The 26,072-nt window shown below is 44.7% G+C and overlaps 1 protein-coding gene across 1 annotated transcript in view; it reads right to left on the bottom strand.

Moving 5' to 3' along the window:
- Window positions 1–26,072, bottom strand: part of LOC138492069 (uncharacterized) — a 79,226-nt gene that overhangs the window by 20,302 nt on the left and 32,852 nt on the right. The window contains exons 5-8 of the mRNA XM_069619031.1: window positions 14,133–14,281; window positions 12,228–12,467; window positions 7,426–7,612; window positions 1,224–1,381 (exon numbers count right to left, since the gene is read on the bottom strand). Of these exons, the coding sequence (XP_069475132.1) occupies window positions 1,224–1,381; window positions 7,426–7,612; window positions 12,228–12,467; window positions 14,133–14,281 (734 nt within the window). The remainder of the gene's footprint in view (window positions 1–1,223; window positions 1,382–7,425; window positions 7,613–12,227; window positions 12,468–14,132; window positions 14,282–26,072) is intronic.

Raw genomic sequence — 26,072 nt, 5'->3', positions numbered from 1 at the left:
TTAGTATTGATCTTCCAGCAGAAGCATGCCTTGCTCGACTCACCAATAACTGTTGAGGAGGCCTCCACACTTCAAGGTTTGTCTGAGCACATCTCAGAGCTATCACACAACCAGGCTTCCACTATTTCTTGTACTTTTTTTGAAGAAATAATAGCAACGGCCATCACCGAAAAATACTCATTACCACAAAAACGATTCATTTTCCCTATTCCTGAGCAGAACCCTCTTGGATGCAATGGAATTCATCATACATGCGTCACTCTCACACATCAGCAGTCCCTTCACCCCCAATCCCTTGTGTTTGTACCAAATCTCTCTAGCATTGTGCATTTTCCCACTCCTGCTTGTCCTCCTCCGATTTTACTCAGGACACGGGCACAGCACGCTATTATTTCATTCAAGAAACCGGCTCCTTAAGACCTCTATGGTGGTGATTGGCACAGTATAGAAGTCCCATAACATAACATAACATAACATGACATGACATGACATGACATAACATAACATGACACAACATAAAATTACAGGACAAAATAGCCGGGGTGCGGTTGAAGACCCCGGAGTAGCATGGCCCACAAGAGAGACAGCTGAATAAGATGAAAAGAGCAGGTAGCATGCAGAGGACTGGGGTCCTGGTCCCCCAGCAGGAGCCCAAATACTGAAGGAGCCTGCTGAGATGCACAGCAAGCCACAACCTAATCAGTGGCAAGCACATGCATATCCATTTGCGCGTTCTTCAATGTCACTGGGCCTAGTAAGATTGCTGCTCCCCATCCTTGCCTTGTCGCGCTCTGAAACACTTGTGTATGAGCGCGGTAGAAATAAAATATCATATCATATATCATATCACGCGAGCAGCGTGCCCACCATTTTTATTTTATTTTGTATTAACAATTGTTGGTCTTAGCAGAAACAAGTACATCAACATTCCACTTAAGTGCTGCTCACAATTAACCACTTCCCCTTGGCCACTTTCTGCCTTAGGCACCCCTCTGCTGTACTTGTTCATTTGACCACTATCTAAGCAGTAAAAGGACAGAGGCCCTGGCTTTCTTCTCTCCACCCTCGAAAGGTGGGAGCACCAGAGAGAAGCCCAAGAATACATGGGCACAGAGGGTGAATTGCTGACGTCATATGGTGACCATTCTTAAGGCCCTTCTTTCTTCCAGCAAAAACATTCACATTGAGAGATTGTAATATAACAATTTCACTTGGGCACTTACCCCAGTGGAGTTGCCAAAGTGTTCTGCGCAGGTCTCTGAAAGTACCCCGATAATGTCCTTCTGTGCTGCGGCATCAGGGAGGCGAGGTTTCACCAAGGAAGTGATAGCCTGACAAATGGTACAGGCCCTACTAATGCTGCGAGCTGGGACCAGGGCTCCTGGGAGAGGAGACAGTAGAAATGTTACAGTGCACATTCCTATGCGAGACTCCCATCAATGTGGAGACCCCAGTACCAATATTGGGGTGTCACTTATTAAGGTTCTGTAAATAGTCAGTAGCAGATATGGAGGAAGTAGCCCAGGTCAAGCCGCGTGTGTGTTAGTATGCAACTCAATGAAGGCAGGAATGATTAGGCAGGGAAGTAGTTTCCCATAGGAATTCTGGTTAAAAAAGAGAATACATCCCGATCCCAAGACACGATGACCCCCGCAGTCTGTGAACGCTCCGCTATCACCAAAATCCTCCTTCAAATCAATGAATTGCAGAGGTTATTCGGAAGTTTGTCAATGAGAGAGAGTGTGAGAGAGACAGAGAGAGAGCGAGAAAGAGAGAGAGACAGAGAGAGAGAAAGAGAGAGAGAGTGAGAGAGCAAGAGCGACTGAGAGAGATTAAGAGAGAGAGAGAGAGAGAGAGAGAGAGAGAGACAGAAAGAGAGATAAAAAGAGAGAAAGTGTGTGAGAGAGAGAGAGAAAGAGAGAAAGAGAGAGCGAGCGAAAGAGAGAGAGAGAGAGAGAAACAGAGAGCAGCAGAGGGATATATATACGTGCAAGGGAAATGAGCGAGAGAGCATGCATGCTACATTGGTGTATTATACCCTTTGTATGGATACTGTATTCATCATTTTCTGCAATTTTAACACTTGTAAAATTCCTTAGTAACTTGTAAAACTGTTTAAAGGGGCTTGTTTGTTACCAACCTACACTTCTTAAAATGTTTTTTTTTAAAAAAGGACCCACTTTATCTACTCCCAATTGTCTTTAATAGCAAACAATCTCAAATGTATTAAAACCTCAACAACATGTATGCATTAAGAACAGTAGGCGTGTGTGTTACAAAACATAAGCAGGTTTCTATATGTTCGACAAAAAGTTGAACTAGTTTTCATGAAACCGGGACAACTTTCATATAATTATTTAGATAACAAAATCACACATTTCAAAAACTAAACATAAATGTATTATTGCTTTCAAACTAGACGAGCTTGTTTGTTACAAACTGCAAAATTACTTTGATAACTTTTCAGCAAGTCAAGTAAAAACCAAAGGAAAAACAATCACTTTAATAAAAAAAGAAACTTCGTTTAGGCTACTGTATGGAAGTTATTTAGAACATTTCAATAATAATGCCAACTTTGTGAAAACACCCAAATAAATGGTATAGCTTTTAAACATACTTTTCAAAAGATATTATAGCTGAATAAAATGTCAGAATGTTATTCCTGATTTGATCACTTACAATATTATGAGCATTTTGAGTCAATGAAGGCCAGCTCCCAGGGGCGGGTGGGGTCTCGGCTTTTAACCGGAGAATTCCTTCTTTGGAAGCAAACCACATTAGTATTGAAATCTCATTTTCTAGGTATGCAGTCTTTATATCGAATCTTTTATGAAGACATGCTTTTATACCAAAACTTTTATAACGAAATCACCACATGAGAATATATATATGTGTGGGTGGGGTAAAGGGTTACATCTTTTCAGAAAACGGTTGTGGTGGGTTTTTTGGTATGGGGAAAAAGGAGGCCACCACCCCCCATAAAAAAAAATCGTTATTTTTTTTTCGTTATAAAAGTGTCAGTATATGTGCATTCTACATAACAGGGGTCGGTGTAAAGACATGTAACCATTTTCTATCATCAAAAATGTAAGACGTTTGATGCCCACGATTTTTTTTTTCAAATATATATTTTATTTATTATTAATCAAAATACAGTAACAATAAACAGTAGACATCGGTATCGGCACAAGCTTAACGGCACAATTCATTATAAGGAGAAAATAATCGTGTGATGGTCGCATAATTCATTCGTAGTGTTGTTTGACCAGGAACTGCCGGTGGCAGAGATGGTTCCATATCGGGGAGGATATATCAGTTCGTGGTTCAATCCAGCCAGTGGGCGGTAGGGGGTTTTTGTGTGAGGGCTGGGTAACGTTCTGCAAAATCCATAAATGGGGCCCAAATGTTTCAGAAGGGATTGAGGCTGCCCATGCAGAGCGCAGTGATCCTCTCCGCTATGACGATGTCCCAACACTTGGCCCACCATAATGGAATCGCGGGACCTTCGGGATGCTTCCAAAGATGGGCGAGGGCAACCTTGGCTGCTGTTAGCAAGTGCGTGCACAGGCGGGCTGCATTTCCTGACAATGGTAGATCCCCATCCCCTGTGTTCCCAGCAGGATGATTCCGGGGTCCCATGGGATAGTGAGGCCCGTGATTGCACGCACATGGTTCAGCACCCCTTTCCAGTAGTGTGCTGCCTTGGGGCATTCCCACAGGAGATGGAATAGCGACCCCTTCCGCGAGCATCCTCTCCAGCAGTTCGGTGATGGGCTTGCACCCACTTTCTATAACTGGGCTGGAGTAATATAGTATCTGAACCATACCTTGTATCCCCCTTCCCTGTTAGTAACGCATTGAGTGCTTTTATGAAGCCTTGACCAAATTTTACTCCATGTTTCCGGGTCCAGGGGCCGCCCCAGGTCCTTTTCCCAGTGTAACATATATTTTTCTTTCGTCTCTGGGCTCGCTTTTTCCAAGAGTTTATAGAGAGCGGATATCTTGCCCCTTGGGGGGGACGATGTTAGTGTGAGTTCCAGAGGTGTTAAGGCTCTGGACCCACGTTCTTTAACATTGCGCTGTGAGATCCAGTGGCGAATCTGTGCATAGTGGAACCTCTCCTCCTCGGGGATGTTGAATTTCGCTTTGCAGCTTTCGAATGAGAGCGGTCGGCCCTCCTCCAGAAAGTCTGAAATTCTATGTAGGCCACCCTCCTTCCACCTGATGAAATTGCGGTTGCAAAGTCCGGGGGAGAAACCAGGGTCATCCCAAATTGGGGTCAGTGGGCCCAGTGAGCTTTTGGTTCCATATTTCCCGGCTGCAGCTCTCCAGCTATCTACTGTGTTGCGTGTTGCTGATGTTGGATTTAGGGCGGTTGATGATCCCCAGGACTGGATATGCGGTAGGTCGGGAAAGGGTGTCTTGCACCATGCTTCTTCCAGTTGCAACCAGCGAGGGCGATTTGCAGTGCGTGTCCAAGAGAAGGCGTGTGCGAGCTGCGCTGCGCGTCGGTATCTGGAGATGTCTGGGACACCCAGTCCTCCTAGTTGTCGACTCCGGGTAATTATTTTCTTTGCAATGCGAGGTCTTCCCCCCCCAAATGAATTTCATGACTGCTCTCTGTAAAGAGATGAGGTCTTTTTCCGGGACATGGGTTGGTAATGCGTGGCAGTGGTATAACACTCTGGGGAGCAGGTTCATTTTCACCGCCGCCACCCGGCCCAGCCAAGAGATCTCTTGTTTGATCCACCGTTTCAGGTCTGTTCGGAGTGCTTTGAATAGTTGCGGGAAATTGTGTTTGTAGATCAGAGTGCTGTCTTTGGGAATATTGACCCCTAGGTATTCAAGTGTGGTGTTTGCCCATGGGATCGGTAGGTTGGGGGACAAAATGTCTCTCCGCTGCTTTGGAAGATTTATCGGCAGAGCTGAGGACTTTTCATAGTTCACTCTGAACCCGGAGATATCCCCAAAGGCCTCAAGTTCTGCGAGCAGAGGTTTCAGTGATGTATCTGGGTTGGTGATGGTTAGAAGAACGTCATCCGCATAGAGTGCCACCTTGTGCTCCAGATGTCCACGATTTTAAGTTGTATAGTTTATCCAATTTTCTGAATATTTGTTGAAATGAGAGGCTACCGTGAAAAGCATTAAAGTGCAATTCTGCTCAGTATTAAAGTGCAATTCTGCTCAGTATTAAAGTGCAATTCTGCTCTGTATGTGGAAAATGACCCCCTTGATATGTCTACCTGACCTCTCCAAGCTATTGATGTGATCTCTCAAGGGTTCAACACAAATATATGAAGATCCCAGCCCTGGTGTATTAAGTTAGCGTGGTTGATAAATTCAGGGTGCACCTGACCCTAGGTCCATAACATCACCCAGACCCTCAAGAATATGCGATACTCTGGATGCTGAAAATGCAACCACATGTCCCCACTCGCCTCATATTTGTTCCCACCCTGGTACATTCTTTTGCTGCAGTGAGCTCATTTTGTGACCCATCTCACGCAACACTTGTGTCCACCCTATGATGTAGATTTACACCTCACCCCTTCACCAAGACTGGCATATACTGGATCCAAGACCATCCCGTTCATGGACTCCCAGACAATCCCAATGTGCAGTGAGGCCATAGCAACGCAGGATGGGCGCTATACAATTTATAATATAACATAACATTTTAAGGTGCTGTGCTTTGTTAAAAGTTAATCTTTTTCAACCAGTCTGATCATAAAATAATGATGATATTCATGTGCAATCCTTTCATGTTCTTGTTGAACGGAAGACGAGGGGCCATCAGTCCGAAGGGTGGTTTCTGCCCATCTGTGAATGATTTGTGCAGATGGGATGCATCCAATCAAATGGGTCCTTGGAGACAATGTTCTTTGTTAGTGACCGCCGAGAAAGTGTTACATGGAAAATATTTCAGTACATGTACTAGGGGTATCCGGTAATATTATCCCCACCAATAATATCTCCATATATATGGTCCTGCGGTAAGGCCATAAGTGATATTATTGGGGGGGGGTGATTTATGGGGTAAATGGGACCGGGAGCTGCAGGGGTGTCCCCCGCTCCCTTTTAAAAATATGGAGGCTGCAGGGGTGTCCCCCGCAGGTTCCATGGCTTAATATCGTCACAAAAATATGGCGATACTTTTGCGGGGATATTAAAACATGGAACCATACTAGGATTGGAGTTTGATCGTGCTTTTTTCTATATTTGGTGAAGGATAGCTCTGACCAGTAAACATGAACTGGATCTTTCTAAAGTCCGGTTAGGATTCAGAGATCAGGACGGGAGCATTGCCAAAGGAAGACCTTCTCCTACCGGGGCAGGGGTCCGCTACAGGATGCAGATTCCCGAGGATTGTTTGGGGCCCATAATCTCAAACTGGTAGATCAGAGTTCTGTTGGAGGACCCTCTTTCCTGGGAAGGGAGCTGTGTCTGGGAATCAATGCTGTCAGATCAGAGGTCTGCTAGAGGGCCCTCCTGCCAGACAATCATCGATAGACACTCTTTCCAGAATCAGGCTAGAATCAAACAATACATGTCCAGGCCTTTACCACTGAATCCCTAAAAATGTCTTCCTCCCAGAGGAGCCAACCAACACCTGGCAGCTGTGTGAGTCTGCCCTATGGTACATGAGATCACTGTGTCCCAGGAGCACGTGCCAGAGTCTAATTAGACACCCAGATCCACAAGAACAGCCCAGGAGAGGGATCAGTGGATTGCCTGACAATACTGGATCCAGATGACCACCATCATCTAATGCAGGGATCAGAGGCCAGGCTGGAAGACACAATGTACGTGGGAGCAACCTTCCCTGCCTTCCTGGCAGCCCAAGCTCCGGCAGAATACCCTCACTAATCAGAGCTCTCAAGTTTCCCATGGCCATGCGCGAGAAGGCCAGCCAGGCCTATTTGTCCCTGGAATTCTGAGACTTGGAAATTTCCTGAATTTCAAATTGGAAAGAAAAAAACTGCATGTCCCAGAATCCAAAGGGAAATAAACAGGGCTGGATGGCTTACTCATCCAAGTGCATGGGGAACTTGAGACTTGAGAGTTCTGCCTCAATGGCAGAAGGCAGAGGACATTAGAAGACCTTGGCCTTGGAAGGAAGATCACACCATCTCAGAATTCCAGGTTTCCAGCCCTGAGGTCAATGGTTATGACTTCACTCTGATTTTAGAGCATGAATCAGAGGCCTTGAAAGGACCCTGCCTTAGGAGGAGCAGTCAGATCTCAGAATCCCAGGGTTCCAGACCTGAAATCCACAGTGATGAAAGTAGTCTACTCTTAGAGTGGGGATTGGAGGTCAAGAGTGCTGAATTCCTATCTTGAGCTCTAGCTGTGACACACTACCTTTGACCCACAGAGGGGTGTGTAATGAGTGTGCTGCTTGACGCCCCTCATCTGTGATCTTACCGTGGCTGGCTTGTATGCCTTTTCCTGCACACATCTGAATCTGAGTGCACACCTCTGTGGGATCAGCAGCATTCTGCACGGCTTGCAGGAGGGCATCCCTATTGTTCTCCTGCATTGCTGTGCAGGTTTCAGCGATGCTCTCGCCCACATCATTGCACATTGAATCGAGCGCTGCATTGATGGCATCCTGTCAAAATATAGAATGGGATGTAAAGAAATAGTTGACAAGACATCATCAAAGAAGGATAACAGACCATTTAGACCACAACTGGCTCCATTTCCTTGCTGCCAACTGGTCATCCTTTCATAATCAGGTGTAAATTGTAGGGCAAGAATAAAAAGGAGGAGAATTGGAGCCGCGTCTCTGGAGAATCCTGAAGAGCAGCTTGGCCATAGAAGTCAAGCGCTGAGTTGCATGATCCTGCTGCCTTCTGTGCTCACATTGCCAAGCTATATGATATGCACCCACTGAGAGAACTATAGGTCATTAGCCAACAGTACCCCCCCCCATTTGTAAATGAGGGATAACACACCTATCTCGGGTCTCGGGAGGATAGCTCGACATGTAGCACCACAGGTTCGATCCCCGTGTCTGCACTTAGAAACCTCTGGGTATCATATCATATCATATCATATCATATCATAGTTTTACTCCCAATCTGTCGAAATAATCTAATAGTAGGAGTCACTGATAGCAAACAAGAAAATTCACATCTCCTTTCAAAAAGGTAGTGCAGGAGTGACTGAGAGAGTGAATGAGAAAGTGAGTATCCGATTGACTGAGTGAGGAAGCGAGTGAACTCCTCTGTCACACCACTGGAACCAAATCCCTCTGGTCTTCATCCAGGCAAATTTCAAAAGCCACTTGGACTGAGGGTGTATCACCTGCAAGTCTGACATGTGACTGGGCTAGCGAGCATCTTGACCCGTGGACTATCAAGGGCCCAGGAATGCTGGGAGAGGTGCAGCCCTTGTCTCTCTAGATTAATAGTGGACATTGAGTGGAGCATAGACTTCCTCTACGAACTCTGATGCTCATCTAAGAATGCGGTTTCTATACTTTTTACTGAACACATGCAGCTGCCTATGTTGTTAAATACGTTTCTATGTGCTATTTTCACTGCCAATATCAGGTTCTCCGTCTTCAGCCTCACCTTTTCAGGGAGCATCATGATGAAGGATTTGCAGCTGTCATTTATTTTTCTTTAAGGCAAAGGTCATATTTATTTATTTTTTCATTTGTATAGCGCGCACAAGCCCTCAAGCATCATGGCACTAGGGTGAACCGGTTGAAGAAGGCCCTTAGACACAATAGGTAGTATACATAGTTACAGTGTTACATACAGTCATACAAGTACATGCGTTACAGTCATATGAGTACATGCATGAGGCTACAGAGTCAGGGTGCAATCGGATGCATGAATCAGGGATGTTTTTACTGAAGAGCTATGTTTTGAGGGCTTTGCGGAAAGCCTAGTAGGTGCCCTCCGATCTGAGTTTGAGTGGGAGTGAGTACCATTGCTTTGCTGCTATAACTGGGAAGCTTGAGCCACCTGCTTTAGCTCGTTTGAATTTCGGCTGAACTGGTCTTTGTGTGTAGGGTGTTCTAATTGATCTGGTTGAGTGTGATTTGGAGAATCTTTGGGAGAGGTAGGGCAGTGCTGACCTGGAAATAAATCTATGGGTGATGTTAGGGTCTTTAAAAGTATTCTTTCCCCGATGGGGAGCCAGTGTACCACCTTGTGGGCAGCTGATATGTGTTCAGAGCTCGGAAGGTTGAGAGCAGCTCGTAGGGCATTATTTTGGATGGTTTGCAGTTTTTTTAAATTATGGGCTGAGGTGACAGCAAATAAAGCATTGCAGTAGTATAACCCTGCTCCCACCACAGCGCGAGTGATCGTCAGGCAGCTGTCTGGCGATAGGAAGGGTCTTGAGGCATCTAAGAGTTTGGTGGAGTCTTGTTACTTATTTGAAGAGATTATGGCTTAAATAGACATGGGAATTATTGCCTTTCTTCAAGGAAGCCTGCCTTAAATTTCATTAAACAACTGTTGTTGATTCAAAGAGAAAAGAAAAAGCACGGAGGTGCGGGTAAAAATTGTGGCAATGCAGTGGTAATTCAGTTAATGCTGCATTACTGCACCACCGTACTACACATTCAGTGTTAAGGTGGAGAATCCTCCACCTTCCCACAAAAATAAGCAAATTTGGAGGAATTACCTACAGACTCCGAAAATGGGATTAACACTGGCCTTCCACTACTTGTAATCCCGCGGTAAATCCGTGAGACCAAGTGCCGGTAACCGTTATTGAGTTTGGCAGTAATTCGGCAGATTTACCAGTGAATTACCACCAACCTCGTAATGAGGTTGCTTCCATGTAGTGTAATTACTGTTTCCACAAACGGAAAATGAGGACATTTCACAGGATTAAGCACTGTCCCACAGGTGTGGCATTAAAAGGCACGAATGGTGTGGAATTTTCGAATACATAGAAAGCCTTGGTTTTACAAGATGGTTGGACAACTGTGATGGTTACATCACAAGCCCTGAATCCATGGGCAAGCGAGTTCTTTTTAAATTGATTGAAGCGTCACACACCTGCCCATTGTCCTACGGCATCCACTGATGTCCGGGGCCTGCGTGGGAGCACCTGTGAACTTTTTAAGGACTGTAAGGTTATTTAACTAACTTCTGATTTTGGGTGGTGGGAATATTTGGTGAAAGTCCCTTTTTTTGCATGTTCATTGAGGACCCCCTAATCTGACTCATTTGCAGTATTTGATATTTCGGGCTGTATTGCCACATGTGGTAATGGACATTAATAACTACCACTTCTTGTCTTGCATCTACACATTGAAAACATTTGGGAACCATTACACCAGTTTATGCCACTTTCCTCAAAGTTGTAAATGGGGGCCTTCTTAAAATGTCAAAAATAATGTTACTTTAATGTTACTCAAACTATTGATTTGTGATTTGTGATTGCTCTAGTTGGAACTGACCGTCCGCAGATTTTACCGTTGGCCGTAGACTGGTTGACTGCGGTATAGAGACCATGGCTACACTTCTCAAGCAGTTCACCCTCATCCCGCCGGAAGCTGACCTAGGGTTTTTAAGAATGAATCTTGCAGACTGTACAGAGTGAAATGAACTGTCATCGGGCCCCTGAATAAAAGGGTGGGAGAGGGCAGATAAGGGGTTGGAGGTGTCTGGAATAGTTAAAAATAGTAAGGGGAGAGGGAGGAACACCCAACTATAAAATAAAATAAACATTGATGAGTTATTTCAGCAAAATGTATTCTTAAAAATACCAGTTTTAAAAATGACTGGCGATGAAATGACATAGAACCGAATAAAAGGTGCTATTTCTGCTCAACTCAATGGTGCTCATTTCATCAATGATGAAAGCATGAACAGTTGAGTTGGCCCTGCTGGGACGAACCTGTTACCAGATGGTCTCGAGGTATGTACTCTGGCCAATGGTAACCGAACATACGATGGCTGGAAGGCTTTGAATACATCTCAGCCATTGGCAGAGCTCTGGGCAACATTAGACACTACACATTTTTGGCTGGCCCCTCTGTCCCATTGCAGAACAGGACCAGCCATATGCAAATCATTGTGGTTCTATCACCAATGGGAGCAGTCCAACCTGCACTGGCAGGTCAAGTCCCCTCTACATGGAAACACCATCAAACGCAAACTTGTTTCAGCCTTGTTAAGTCTTTTCAGTGAGCTTGTGTTTCCCTGTGGTGTGGCGGATAAGGGGCCCACGTCTGGGCATACCCTCCCTCATACACGCAGACAAATCATAACCACAAAATGTGATCGGTGGAAGGTTTTGAATAAATCACAACCACTGACAATGCTCTGGGCAGGCCTCCACAGAACCCGTTACATTTCCGACTCCTGATGAGCCTTCTTACCAGCTATCAGTAGGGCTGTGGCATACCCGCCACTACTATCTGAGTAGTAGAAGTGGCGGTGTGCACCTTCAGAACCTCAATGCTCAGAGGAGACAGTGATAAACATGGAGGGCACGTCTCTCCTCACTAAGGCGAGAGAGAGGTAGGAGTGGACGTGTACCCCTGAGGAGTCCCCCTGTTCTGAGGATGAAGTGGAGAGAGAGGAAGAAGTGGAATAAGGAACCAGTAGCCCAGACCTTAATGTTGGTTGGCTCTAACAGCTGCCAAGTGGCCCTATCCGGTTACATGTCTGTATATTGGAATATTTAATATTGAATGAACATAGCTTGAATATTTTATATTGAAAACTTGTATAGTGAATGCATTTTCTTTGAAGGGGGTTCCCCCTGCCAAACCCCCACTTGCAACCCCTAAAAACCCACCAAGACCATTTCCCCAAAATATTTAACCCTTTACCACACCCCTAAATGCATTCACTATAACAGTTTTCAATATAAATGATTCGATATATGTTCATTCAATATAAAATATTTCGATATAAACACTGTATGATATGACTGGTTATTTGTAACGCGCTTAATATCTAGAGGTTTCTAAGCGTGGACCCGGGGATCGAACCTGTGTTGCTGTGTGCCGTCTTGCTTCCAAGGCGAGCACGTTGCCCCTAAGCTATCCTCCCGAGACGCCCTATCCCACGTCGGACACTTTCAGTGCAGAGATGACTTTTAGCCAGAAGTGCATAGACTGGTGTATACATGTGACAGGAAATGTAACATTACAAGTCCTGGAATGGTATGTGCTTTTCACTAGAAAGCAGGACTGGGGGTGTCAGCCATGACACGAAGCCATAGGGCACTCATGGGTTTTGACTCACCTCGTCGGGTTCTTCCCCGGCTGAATTCTGTAGGTTTTGCACGATCTGGGTGCAATCTCTGCATTGCTGGTCTCGTGCATCTTTTCTCTTCTTCCCTTTCTTACTCTTCTTGCCCTTGCCCCTTTTCTTGCTTTTCTTCTTCCTCTTGTCCTTCTTCCTCCTCTTCTTGTTCTTCTTCTTTCTTCTCCTCTTTTCCTCCTCGGTGGAGTCTCCCAGCTCCTCCTGCCCGGAGGCCTCGAGCTGTGGGGAAAGGATAGGGAGGCAGATGACCACTAGTGAGCCACATGGCACTCTGGGCAAGGGGTGACCTGCTCTATATGGAGACCACAATGTTTCCTTATGGGGCAACAGGCTTTTAGGGATTAAAATGAAGAGGTAGGGAGAGAGAGGTTCCCTTAAAAAATAAAGAGTTTGGCTGGATTATGAAATTATGCATTTTTACATTTTTATTCTCTTTTAGCAGGAGAACCGAAAGACCTCATGTTGGTATGGTCTAGACTTGTGGGGTGGTGGGAGAGCATCTGGGGACCCCATGAGTCACATTTATTGGCATTTTGCCAACTAGGTGTCCATTTCTTCTTTGTGTCGGTCCTGGGAATTTAAGTCGGAATCTGAGTTTTGTTCCTTTACTAGAACACGAAAGAAACAAAACGAAGTAAATCTAGTCTCAGAAGAATGGTGCAGGTCGGTGCCACACACAGACACTCATGTGCACACCGGCATGCGCACACCTGTTGCTGTTCACTTTTAGCCATTAGGAGGCCCAAGCAGATAGACACATGTCTGGCCATCACATACAGCCCCTGTGGCACCATGAAAAGGAGAGGCCCCTGTCGCGACCTGCCCTTTGAGTCCAATAGAGAGCTTCCGATCGAATCAACCCCTTGATCATCAACCAATGAAGTGCACAAAGACCTCCAAGAAGTGCGGTTGCCTCGCAGTCCTACACAGAGATGCGTAGCTCTGTGGTTCAGCTGCTAGACGGGAGCGCTGGGCTATATGTTCTCCACTACTCAAGCCAGGAGGATCAGTCTGCTGTGTCCTGGAGTCTTTGCAGACAATAATAAACCTTGCCACAAGTCATCCAGCTGCCCATCAAACAATGCATTCTTTGCTGCGACCCTCTGCTGGAAAGATGGAATAGAATGTATATACGTATGTAGATATGGGGCAATGGAGACTAGAACCGGGAGGTAAAGCTCTCTCCTTCGTCCCGAACAGTGTCTACAGATATACCCTCCCTAGTCCCTGATGGATACAGTTACCTGTAGAATCTAGCACCCTGTATTACCCCTGGTTGTATTAGTGCGTGGTATTAGCCACATCAATGCCCCATTGGACCCAATGGGGAATCGGGATTTACCATTAACGCCCAACCTGTGATCTGGCGGTAATACCGCCGGACCGGTGGGTGCTAGCGCTATTACAGCTGGGCAGTATTACAGCTGGGATACCGCCCAGCTCGTCATGAGGCCCTGTGTCTTTAATGCACCTGCTCTGTTAGGCCCTGTGAACAGGGGGCACTGCCTAGGGCACACACTTTAATTTCCTTAAGGGGATGGGGCGTTTGGGGGGACACAGACACATCAGGGTTCAGAGAAGAATACTCTTCCTAGACTGCTAAGAGACAGACTGTGACACTCTTCTACTCCTAAGAGTGTGCTTCAGACAAGGAGCAGTCAGAAGTAGGATGGAGTCAATGTGCTAATACTTCGTGGGGTCTTTACTCATGGTAGCGACTCTGAGGAAGGGCCTAGCGACCCAGTCATTAGTCTAACAAGCATCCATTGCTTCTATGCTCCGAGTCACTCATCCGTCCAATCATTTTCCCACTTTATTACAATTTCTAATGATCTCATTAGCAAGGCGACTGCCCTGTGAGACGGCATATAGGCTTCAACTCACCTCCAGGGTTAAGTTACTCTGCAGCTCAGTGCAGTAATCTTCTTTCTTGCACAGGACGGCCGTCTCCTCACTCTGACACCAGAAACCGGGCCCCTGCTGGCAGTCCTCAGAGACTGTTAAAGAGTCCAACTTCTCAAGAGTCGTGACTTCTAAAAAAACAAGCAGAGCACCGGCAACACAGGCGTTGAACACAGGCATTGACATGGTAGCCAGTCATAATGTCGAATGCAAAAAGTCAAATCCAAAAATTTCGAAAAAAAGAAAATATTGAAAAAATAATTCGAATGTGTTTTTTTTTATTTTTATGTTTTTTTGGCTTCAGCTAGTAAAAATAAACGGGGGGCTAAGGGGGAAACCCCCATTAAAAAAAAAACATTCGAAAAAAATGTTTTTCGACATTTTTGCATTCGACTTTTTTGATTTGGAGTTTTTCACTATAAACCCATTGACATCACAGGGGCATGGGCGAGAGCATCCCGTGTCTGCAGCCCAGGCATGAACTTTCTAGAGGTCTAGCAGAAGAAGAACAGCCAGCGAGCTCATGGGTAACGTACTTGCCTTGGACGCAAGACGACGCGGAGCAACACAGGTTCGATCCCCGGGTCTGTGCTTAGAAACCTCTGGGTATTAAGCATGTTATAAATAACCAATTATTATAATTTTAATGAGCTAGCACAAGAACAGGCATCTCGAGGAACCGCACAGGAAGCTAAGGCTGCCAGAAGCCTCAGGTAGACATGACAGGCAAGAGCGCAGAAGGAGTGTTAGGCAGTCAGGAGGAGAATCCAAGCAGCTTAACACAGGCAGAAGCTTCTTGGGGCCTAATGTGGGCAAGTGCATCAAAGAAACAGAACCACAAGCAAGAGCTTTGCATGGTACAAAAACAGGTAGCAGCATCTCATGGACTCAACAAAGGAGCACACATCTGAGCACATGCATGAAACAATACAACTATACCTGGCTCTCCCACACGAAGCCAGCCATGGCCACATATGGACTTTGTCTGCCTGTAAAACCTCATGGCTACTTGGCTTCACACACCTGCCAAGAAGAGACTGCAGCACTCATTATCAAATATTTGCTCTGAAGCAAATCCTGGAGACCCATGAGCCTTTCTCATTTGCACCTGCGGCCTTCCATCTACTTCACAAAGGCTAAAACCGGAGGAAACCTGAAGATTCCTGTATGGTCTCCGAGATGCTCAGATGCAAATGCAATGCACACTGATTTGCTCAAGGGCACCCTAGAGATGAAACAGGCATAAGGTGGCATGAGCAAATCAGAGATGCTTACTGGCCCCACTGCAAACCTGTCTGAATCAGACAATGAGTGAATGAGGATGTACCAATCTGCAGTGGTCAAAGCCTTGGGGTGTGAAAGGATGCACTGCTGTGATTGGAGTTGCAGCCTACCTCCCAGCTCTCCACTCCATCCAATTACTGGATGCTCTGACTATAAATGAGATTCCTGGATAAGAAATTCCCAGCTGCGTATCTCCTTCCCAGCTTGCGCAGTCTGTACCATGGACTTGAACCACTGATGCCCAGGTCTGCCTGCTTCTTGGGCAAATAAGGGATCACACAGCTTGCTCGACTGATCTGTGCCTGGCTACAACCATCGCCAAAGAGCTGGAGCCCCCAAAGGAAGGAGTCCAACAGCCTCATGGCATGCTGTGCAGCATCAGCTAAGATGACCCCAGGCACAGGGGAGTCAAATACATCTCCCCTACTTGATGGGACTGACCACCTCCTCCCCTCAACAAAGTAATCTTGGCATCCAAGCATGGTGGCTCTGCCTGGTGGTGAGAGCCCCCCTGCTTCTAACTGGAGACCTGTCCATCTGTGGGGCGCACCTGCTGCCCACACTTCCCACTATCACTGCAACCCCTTTGTCACTCAGAATGGATTAGTTTGGATTTTGTAATTATTTCTCAGGGTGGGGGCGGGGAGGGAGGGGGGGTTAGCAGAAAGAGTTATTGCAACAGTTAAAATAAAATCTAGAACTTTTTGTATAAACCTAAAATAAAGGCAAGTTGTTCTTGTTACCCCCATAAAAAGTAAAATAGATTACTAAAGGTGCTATTTCGGAGTATTCTCATATATAGAAAGAAATGGCCACGCAGACGCCTGTCGAATCGATTGACTTTGAGAGGTGAAAATGGCTGAAACGAATTAAGCCAAAAATGATTTTTCAGAAAGTGGCTTGTATACTTTGAGACAATTGGTGCTATTTTGTGGATGCTTGAAGAATTTGTTCACACAATTACATTGAATGCTGGGCAGAATTATGACACATTCTCAAAAATGCTGCTGTCTTTTTGAACCTTCACAAGGAGGAGTGTGACCCATTACATTTTAATTGCTTTATTACAACGTCATTTTTGTTTGAATGATCCCAGGAAGGAGCATCCGAGAGACCAATCACTAACAGGAGCATCCCAAGGAATGGCCACCGGCATGAGCATCCCCAGGGATTGGCCACCGGCAGGAGCATCTCGAGGAATGACCACTGGCAGGAGCATCTCAAGGAATGACCACTGGCAGAAAAATCCCAAGGAATGACCATCAGCAGGAACATTCCAAGGAATGACTACGGCAGGAGCATTCCAAGGAATGACCACAGGCAGAAGCATCTCAAGCAATGGCCACCAGAAGGAGCATCCCAAGGAATGGCCACCGGTAGGAGCATCAAAAGGAATGGCTACGCGCAGGAGCATCACAAGGAATGGCCACTGGCAGAAGCGTCCCAAGGAATGACCACCAGCAGAAACATCCCAATGAATGGCCATCAGCAGGAACATTCCACGGAATGACAACCAGCAGGAGCACCACAAGCAATGGCTACCAGCAGGAGCATCCCAAGGAATGTCCACCAGCAGAAACATCCCAAGGAATGACCACTGACTGGGACATCCCAAGGAATGACCACCGGCCGGAACATCCCAAGGAATGACCACTGGCAGAAAGATCCCAAGGAATGGCCATGGGCAGGAGCATCTCAATGAATGATCACTTGCAGAAACATCCCAATGAATGACCATCGGCAGGAACATTCCAAGGAATGACTACCGGCAGGGGCATCACAAGGAATGGCCATCGGCAGGACCATCACTAGAAATGGCCACCAGCAGGAGCATCACAAGGAATGGCCATCAGCAGAAACATCCCAAGGAATGACCACTGACAGGAACACCCCAATGAATGACCACTGGTAGGAGCATCTCAAGGAATGACCACTGGCAGAAATCCCAAGGGATGGGTATCAGCAGGAACATTCCAAGGAATGACTACCAGCAGGAGCATCCCAAGGAATGACCGCAGGCAGGAGCATCTCAAGGAATGAGTGCTGGCAGAAACATCCCAAGGAATGACCATCAGCAGGAACATTCCAAGGAATGGTTACCGGCAGGAACATCCCAAGGAATGACCACCAGCAGGAGCATCAAAAGAAATGGCCACCGGCAGGGGCATCTCAAGGAATGGCCACCGGATAGAGCAACCTGAGGAATGACAACCAGCAGAAACATCCCAAGGAATGACCATCAGCAGGAACATTACAAGGAATGGCTACTGGCAGAAACATCCCAAGGAATGACTACAAGAAGGAACATCACAAGGAATAACCACTGGCCGGAGCATTACAAGGAATGACCACAGGCAGGAGCATCCCAAGAAATGACCACTGACAGGAACATTCCAAGGACTGACCACTGACAGGAACATCCCAAGGTATGACCACTGGCAGAAACACCAAGGAATGACCATCAGCAGGAACATCCCAAGGAAATACCACAATCAGGCGCATCCCAAGGAATAACTACTGGCAGGAGTAACCCTAGGATTGACCACTGCCAGAAACATCCCAAGGAATGACCACAAACAGGAGCATAACACAGAATGACCAGGCTGGAGCATTTCAAGGAATGGCCACAGGCAGAAACATCACAAGGAATGACCACTGACAGGAACATCCCAAGGAATGGCCACCAGCAGGAGCATCTCAAGGAATGGCCATTGGCAGGAGCATCCCAAGGATTGACCACCGGCAGGGGCATCCCAAGGAATGGCCACCGGCAAGCGCATTACAAGGAATAGCCACAGGCTAGAACAACCCTGGGAATGCCAACCAGCAGAAACATCCCAAGGAATGACCATCAGCAGGAACATTCCAATGATGGCTACTGGCAGGAGCTACCCCAGGAATGACCACTGGCAGAAACATCCCAAGGAATGACTACGAGAAGGAACATCACAAGGAATAACCACTGGCTGGAGCATTACAAGGAATGACCAAAGGCAGGAGCATCCCAAGAAATGACCACTGTCAGAAACATCGCAGGGAATGACCACTGACAGGAACATTCCAAGGACTGACTGTTAGTCTGGAAATATAAAGCCCTATCATCGTCTTCCCCCCCCCCTGGGCAAGCATGCGCCGGTCTCAGACAATCTTTGACAATCCCCTAGGAGAGGTGTTTGTGGCGCCCAAACCCCACCCCCCCCAATCAACCTCCATATCTCAGGCCCCTTATGCACTGTGTTACTCCTAGATTACTTCTAGGAACATACCCATGTTGTACAGAACAAATAATACCAACACAATACCAACATACTCCTATCTTACTACTGTGTAGACAAATAACAAGACACAAAGAAAAACACATGAATTGATTCAATTATAACAGTGGAATACATTTATTTATGCTAATACCAAAGCATAATTCAAACAATGCTAAAACTCTATAAGCCTATATCGAATTTGCACCTTTTATGCTTCTGGTGCAAATCTACCATGCAATAACTATAAGCCTTTCAGGTTCCTAATACAAGCCTATAATGCAAGCCTTTCATTCTAATACAGTCTAATGCAAGCGTGTGTTTCTAATGCAGTCTAAAATACAAGCCTATCGTGCAAGCGTCAAACATCCAACAATCCTTTCCTTCCAATCCACACCATGCATCACACTCACTCTCTTTAAGACAATCCCTGTCTGATATCACCTTTCCCAAACTCAAAACTGTTTGTGTGAGTGTCTGACCAACAACTAGATGGTGTCACATTCTAATCATGGGCATAATTCTGTGGGGGGGCACAGGGATGCACGCCCCCCCAATCTCCATGGCACACCATTCTGTCCCCACTCATTTGGTGCGGATGTCATGTCCTCTCCAAACCCATCAGCAAAGTTACCCCACTAAATATAATCAATCAGTTTGTCTAGCCATGAACCATACTTCCCATTTGCTTGTGTATCTCTCTGTCTCCAGCTCTGTATTTGTGAAGCCAGGTCTCTCCTCTTCCCGCTACTCTCTTCAATCAGTCATTCAGCAGTGGCAGGCCCCAAGATCTGGTCACACAAACTGCTTCTGCCAAGCTCTGCCAAGCCCTCTGCCCCAAAGCCATCGGATTCTGCTGCACCAAACATCTCTCCCTCATTCTCAGGATTGCATTCTCCAGCCAAACTCCATCAGCAGCTAGCTCGAATGAACTCCATCAGTTTCTAGCTGCATCCTCCATCAGACTCTCAGCAACTACCAAGAACTACAGCAACTACCTCGAACTCGCAACTCTCCTCTCTCTCCAGCTCTGGTTATAGTTATCCATAATTTTGATTTCTTTTGTTCTATATTTGTATCCCAGCCTAGATACCAAGGCTGAGCCATTCTCCCCTGCACCTTAAATATTACTAACCCATCTTTTAGAATAACAATTACCCATGTTTTCATGGAATCCTGTTTGAAAATTGGTGTGCAAGTGTTACCTTGTGTTTTGTTCGTTATAGTCTCCCACTGAGGTGGTTTGGTATTTATATACAACACTAGCACCCAGCCGATAAAACATGTCATTTTCAAGTATCAGCACACTAACAGATAAATCAGCCACAACTTTAGCCTTCACAGAAGAAGAAGCTATAAGAATCTTAGGATTGATCAAGGACACAAGTAAAGTTACATCATTGGATAATTATCCAGTACGCCTAATTCAAAAATTAGAACGCCTAATTAGAAGAGAGATCTCACAGAAGCTCCACGCAACCACACTTGCCCAGTACTATAGAGCCAAACGAATTCCACGAGGTTTGAGAATCTACCTTAAACCAACCCTCTGTAAAGAAAATAAAGAATTTGTCAACATATGGGAACATATCCTCAATAAATGCTCATTGGATCTGATTCTACTTACCATAGAAGAACTGTCTAAATCTGTACTAACACTACAACAGGAAATTGAAGAAGTCACAGTACAACTGTCAAAAATCAAGACTGATACTGAACTTAAACAAATCTTGGAAGATACTAACAATAAATTGGACGCATATAAACAAGACATAGAACAACGCAAGATCCGGAAATTTCGTTGCGATACCTTGGATGACGCCAGAGATATTGTTTATTCGTGGCAGGAGTTCTACGCAAACAATAGACCTACACCTAGGAGACCGCAGAGACCTCAGAATACACCAGACAGCAATACCGACAGTAGTGAAGTACTAAGCGGTGAAGTTGAGGACAGAAGCCATCCTCCAGCAGCAACAACCTCAACGGATAATTTAACTCCAGAAAATCTTGAAGACACGAGACCAGGATCCATAACTGATATACAACCACGTCCTTTTTTAGGAAACGCAAAACAAGACGAGGACAGAAGAAAACTACGGCAGAAAAAGAAATAGAAAAAAACCTGGTCATTAACATCTCATCTAAACAACTCACCACAGCACAAATTGAGACATTAATCTTAGGAATTTCCTTCATTCCAACCAACTCCACTACCTTCTTTGAAGAGGAAGTTAATTTGTTTAAATTAATTAGAAAGATGGAGTTAAAAATATTATTTAACAACATAGAGGAAAATCTACAACCTAGGGAAACCCCTAGATATCTGGAAATGGAAAACAAGAGTGCATTTCACCCTCAGGTGACCCATCCTCTTATAAATCTGTTCAAACAGAAAACTATGAAGGATCTAAAACGCATCAAATACGTTCCCCCCAAAAGATGTAACATCAGGAAACATCAACTAAAAATCATTAAACAATTAGCAGAGGACAACACTCTTACTCTCAAACAGACGGATAAAGGGGGTACCCTGGTACTCATGGACACCACACTTTAAGACAAGGGATGCATGCAACTTCTAGAATATGAACGTACCTACAAACTACTTGATAATGATCCAGGACTAGGAATAATTGCCATCATTCAAACAACAGTCGAAAAAGCCAAAACCATGAATTGGATTTCTGAAAAAACAGCAGACTACTTAATCCAGAAACACCCTGTTACTCCGGTTTTTTACAGACTTCCAAAAATACACAAGAATACCAGTGATCCACCATTCCATCCTATTGGTGCAGGAACGGACAGCATTTTCCAACCTTTGGCTGTTTACCTTGATACTGCTCTTCAACCACTTGTACAATTAATAAGCACATACCTTAAGGATACTACACATTTTTTGAGAATTCTACAGTCATTACAGTTACCAGAAGAAAACTTACTACTCTTCACAATGGTTGTGAATAGCCTATATACTTCCATTCCACACCTGGAAGGTATTGAGGCTATGGAATGGTTCCTGCTGTCCCACAGAGAGGTTAACATCCATAAGATTTTTGCTTTGGAATTACTTCACATTATCCTTTACAACAATTATTTTAGGTACAATGGACGATACTATCTTCAGACCTCGGGTACCTCAATGGGGTCCTCAGTGGCCCCATCTTACGCCAACATCTTCATGTACCACTATGAGAAAATACATGTACTGGACAACCCCAATTGGAAAAACAAAATACTAATCTGGTTGAGCTACATCGACAATATTTTTGGAATTTTGAAAGGAACTGATACAGAACTTCTTGAATTTTGGAACTATTTGAACATGTGTAACCCCAGAATAGGGTTCACGATTGAAATTGGTAAACCTGCGGTCAACTTCCTTGATGTCACATTGGAATACACGGGCACAAACATCAAAACCAAGATTTTTCGAAAGCCTACGGATGTGAATAGTTGCCTACATCACATGAGTCACCATCCGAAACACTTGAAAGACAATTTACCTTACAGCCAGTTATTGCGAGTAAAAAGGATCACATCAGAAACCAACACACTACAGGACGATACAACACCATGAGAAGAAGATTCATGGACAGAGGATTCCCTCCAGATACTATCAATAAAGCTATTGAACGGACTGAAACTCATGCTAGAAATGCTCTCATACAAGGGACACAGAAGAAGAAAGAAGAGAAAAACTTAATACACACGCTCAAATTCTCAAGTCAGAGTTTTCAGGTTAAAAGAATCATCCATAAAAATTGGGAACTTATTAAATCAGATGAAACTCTATCTCAACTCTTCCCTGATCCACCCATGATGGCCTACAAACAAGGAAGGAACTTTAGAGACCAATTGATACGAGCGGAAAGGGCGAACCAACAACACAGAGGACGTTAAGCAAACCAAAAGTTGGCACTTTTGCCTGTCTACACTGTCAGCACTGTAATAATCTGATCAAAGGAGATCACATACGTCACCCACAAACAGGCAAAAAGATTGTTTTAAAGAATTTTGTGACATGTGACACAAAAAATGTCATTTACGAGATACGATGTCCCTGTGGTAAATACTATGTTGGGAAAACGAACAGAAGGGCCAAGGACAGGTGGACGGAGCAGAAATCATGCATAAGGACTAAAAACATAAGTTCACCCGTCTACAGACATTTTCGAGATATGAGACACAATGTCTCTCAAATGAGACTGGCAATATTGGAAGTTATAAGTCCATTCAGCAGAGGGGGTAATTTACCCAAATTACTGGCACAAATGGAACTGTTTTGGATCAATAAACTTGATGCTATGAATCCCCTGGGACTGAATGAAGAATACTATTTAGGTCCATTCCTGTAAGCATACAAGCATATAACACGTACAAAGTCTATCTTTTATTTCCCTGAATTCGACCACTTGGTGTCGATGACCTTTACATGAACGTTGTAAGTAGAGCACATTTAGTTTGGAATGTTACAGATGCCAATTATGATTAACACAAGATTGTACACCCATGTGCCTAGGGGTAAGATAATATCGGAAACTGACTTTGTTTTGTATGTTCTAATTAGAGCAGCTTAAGTTTGGAATGCTTCAGATGCCGATTGTGATGAACACAAGATTGTACACCCATAAGTCTTGGGGCTAGACAACGCTGGAAAATGACTTATTCCATTTCCACTCTACTTCTTTTTATGCAAAACAATTCTTTGTCTTACTACAAGCATGTGACTTTTTTAAACTAATTTCTCTGTTTCTTTTCACACACAGTCTCCAAAGGCTTTTTCACCATTCTCATATGGGATGTACTATATCCAGTACTACCTATTTTTTCCAAACTAATCCCAGCTCTCATTTTTCGAGCCCTCTTTCATCCGTAGTTCCTACACACATCTTTTTTTACGTCATCCAAATAGACTTTTCATACCCTACCAGATGGGTATCAGTTCCATGAGTGGCGCCACTATCTCTTTGGCCACTGGTACATGCAGGTTATCCTTACAATCTTTGTTATCTGCTGTTATCTTCCTTTTTTTCAACTAATGAGTCAGCTGATACCTTCTCCAACGCCACCCGCACGTGCGGGTGTGACGTCATCACTTTCGACGCCGCTCGCGCATTCGCAGATGACGTCATGGGACCCATACAGCTCACATCATCTCTGACGCCGCCCGCGCATGCGTGGGTGACGTCATCTCTTCTGACGCCGCTCGCACATGCGCGGGTGACGTCATAGGCCCCACATATCATATATAAACAGAGGCGCAATGGAGGCAGTCGGAAAGCTCCGCTTCCTGACTGCTTCTCTGTTACTGCCGCCTACAGAAATAAGGTCATTTGGATCCCCACTTTCTCTATTAAACGCTCCTATTTACTATTTTCACTTTTGTCACCATGCACTTTCTTAACTTCCTTAGGAGTCGGATTTCGACCTTTCATCAATTGAGACTTGGTTGTCTACACTGTACTGATTATACCTGGGAGATTACCAGCTCCCAGCCCTGGCACCTACTTTCTCTTTCCCAGACTTTGGAAGAAGGGTGAGTCCTTCTCTTTTACTCCTTTTGAAAGACCCTTTAGGGTCACACAGCCCAAGTAGGATCGTCCATTTTTTAATCTTGGTTGTCTCCACTGTACTGATTATACCTGGGAGATTACCAGCTCTGAGCCCTGGCACCTACTTTCTGTTGCCCAGACTTTGGAAGAAGGGTGAGTCCTTCTCTTTTACTCCTTTTGAAAGACCCTTTAGGCTCACACAGCCCAAGTAGGATCGTCCATTTTTTAATCTGCTATCCTTTCGGTTTTTAAGATGGGCTCTGGTTAAATATATCTTCTTCCCAAAAAAGACGTGTTGGATTATCAGACGGTTTAGAACAAGGTATCTTTAGACAACCTACAACAGAAAGGACATGTTATCCATCCAAGAGTATCCTATGATTTAGAAAAATGAAACATTGATTTGTTTAAATTAAGCTCTACCTGGACAAGTGAGGTAGCTTGAGGCAATATGAGTTCTTTTACTGTTAAGGTATGAAATCTTTTGAATAAGACTGAATTATTTTCAATATATGTTTTTGTAGATGGTTGTGATGTTGAAACTTAAGCCCCTGATCAAGAGAGAATGTTATCTCGAAACGCGTTGGGCAACTAGAAAAAATCAATAAATCAGAGAAGACCATCTTTTTCTAAAGAAAATGACTCCTGGAAGTTTTCCTTTTTAAGAATTTCTACTTATTTGAAATCTGAATCGTAAAGTGACATTTAATTGTATTTTTGACCGATTCTTGAAAAAAGTCTTTTCATTTAATCCATTTAGGACATTGGCCTGATTGAAAGTGTGCAGGGGACGCAGTTATCCATAATTTGGATTTCTTTCGTTCTATATAGTTTCCAATGACGCACCCATTTCTATGGTTACTTACATTCTAAGAATGTCTCTTTCTGTCTCAGCATTCTATATTCAGGCAGTGCCTGCCAGTCTGTGTTTTGCGTGTACTTTCACTGCGTGTCCTGTGTCAAAGTGTCAAAGTGACATTGGACGTCATATCTCTCTGCCTTGGCCTTCTGTGTCTGGTGCGAAAAACACCATCTAATTCCCTATTTCTTCGTTTGCGTCCACTATTGGCTCTGTCTGCATTACGAAATGCTCCCTTAGTGCCCGTTTTCAAAGCTACTCCTTGTGTGAAAAGGCTTCCCTCCTCTCTCTCCATGTCGCTCCCTTCATGGCCCCAACCCTCGTGTTGTCTCCGCAAAGCTCAGAGCTCAAGCTGATTAGGCTCCCTTCTCGGACAAGGGGTTATGTTATCTGTGTCTGCCAAGCAAATGTTTACACATTCCTGGTACACTGTTAATTCATAACATCTTCGCGCTGAGCCCAGTGGCACAGGCAACTTCTGTGTGTCTCCATCAGAAATGGATTCAAATTCCAGCCTAATGCTTTCTAACGTTTACGATTTCTCTCACAATGCAAGCGCTAGCTACATAATACAAACTCATTCTAAATACACACTCAACATACATGCATATGTGTCAAACATATCTCTAAATGTGTCTCTTCAAAGCATAACAATGCCATCATACTAAATGGCTCTTCATGTCATTTCAAATATGCACTGTGTGAGTCATTTCTAGGCCTCATTCATTCTCAATTCTGCAAACAATATGTTTCTCTCAGCCTAAGTGCTACAATGCATAATACAAAACATCATCTCTACATGTCATGCTGCAAATATACTGTGTCTCTAAAATACGTACAAGTGTCATTCTATTGCAAACTCTAGTGTCTAGCATGTTTCTCTCCTAATGGCAAGCGCTATATTCTAATGCAAACATATCATTCTAAAAGCAAACCCTTCATACAACAGGGCCTATTTCTCTCTTCA

The sequence above is a fragment of the Ambystoma mexicanum genome, chromosome 10 (genome assembly GCF_040938575.1).
Source record: "Ambystoma mexicanum isolate Mex_15411 chromosome 10, UKY_AmexF1_1, whole genome shotgun sequence".
Classification (NCBI taxonomy): Eukaryota; Metazoa; Chordata; class Amphibia; order Caudata; family Ambystomatidae; genus Ambystoma; species Ambystoma mexicanum.
The sequence above is the reverse complement of the archived record's forward strand: the minus strand, read 5'-3'. Positions and strand labels throughout refer to the sequence as shown.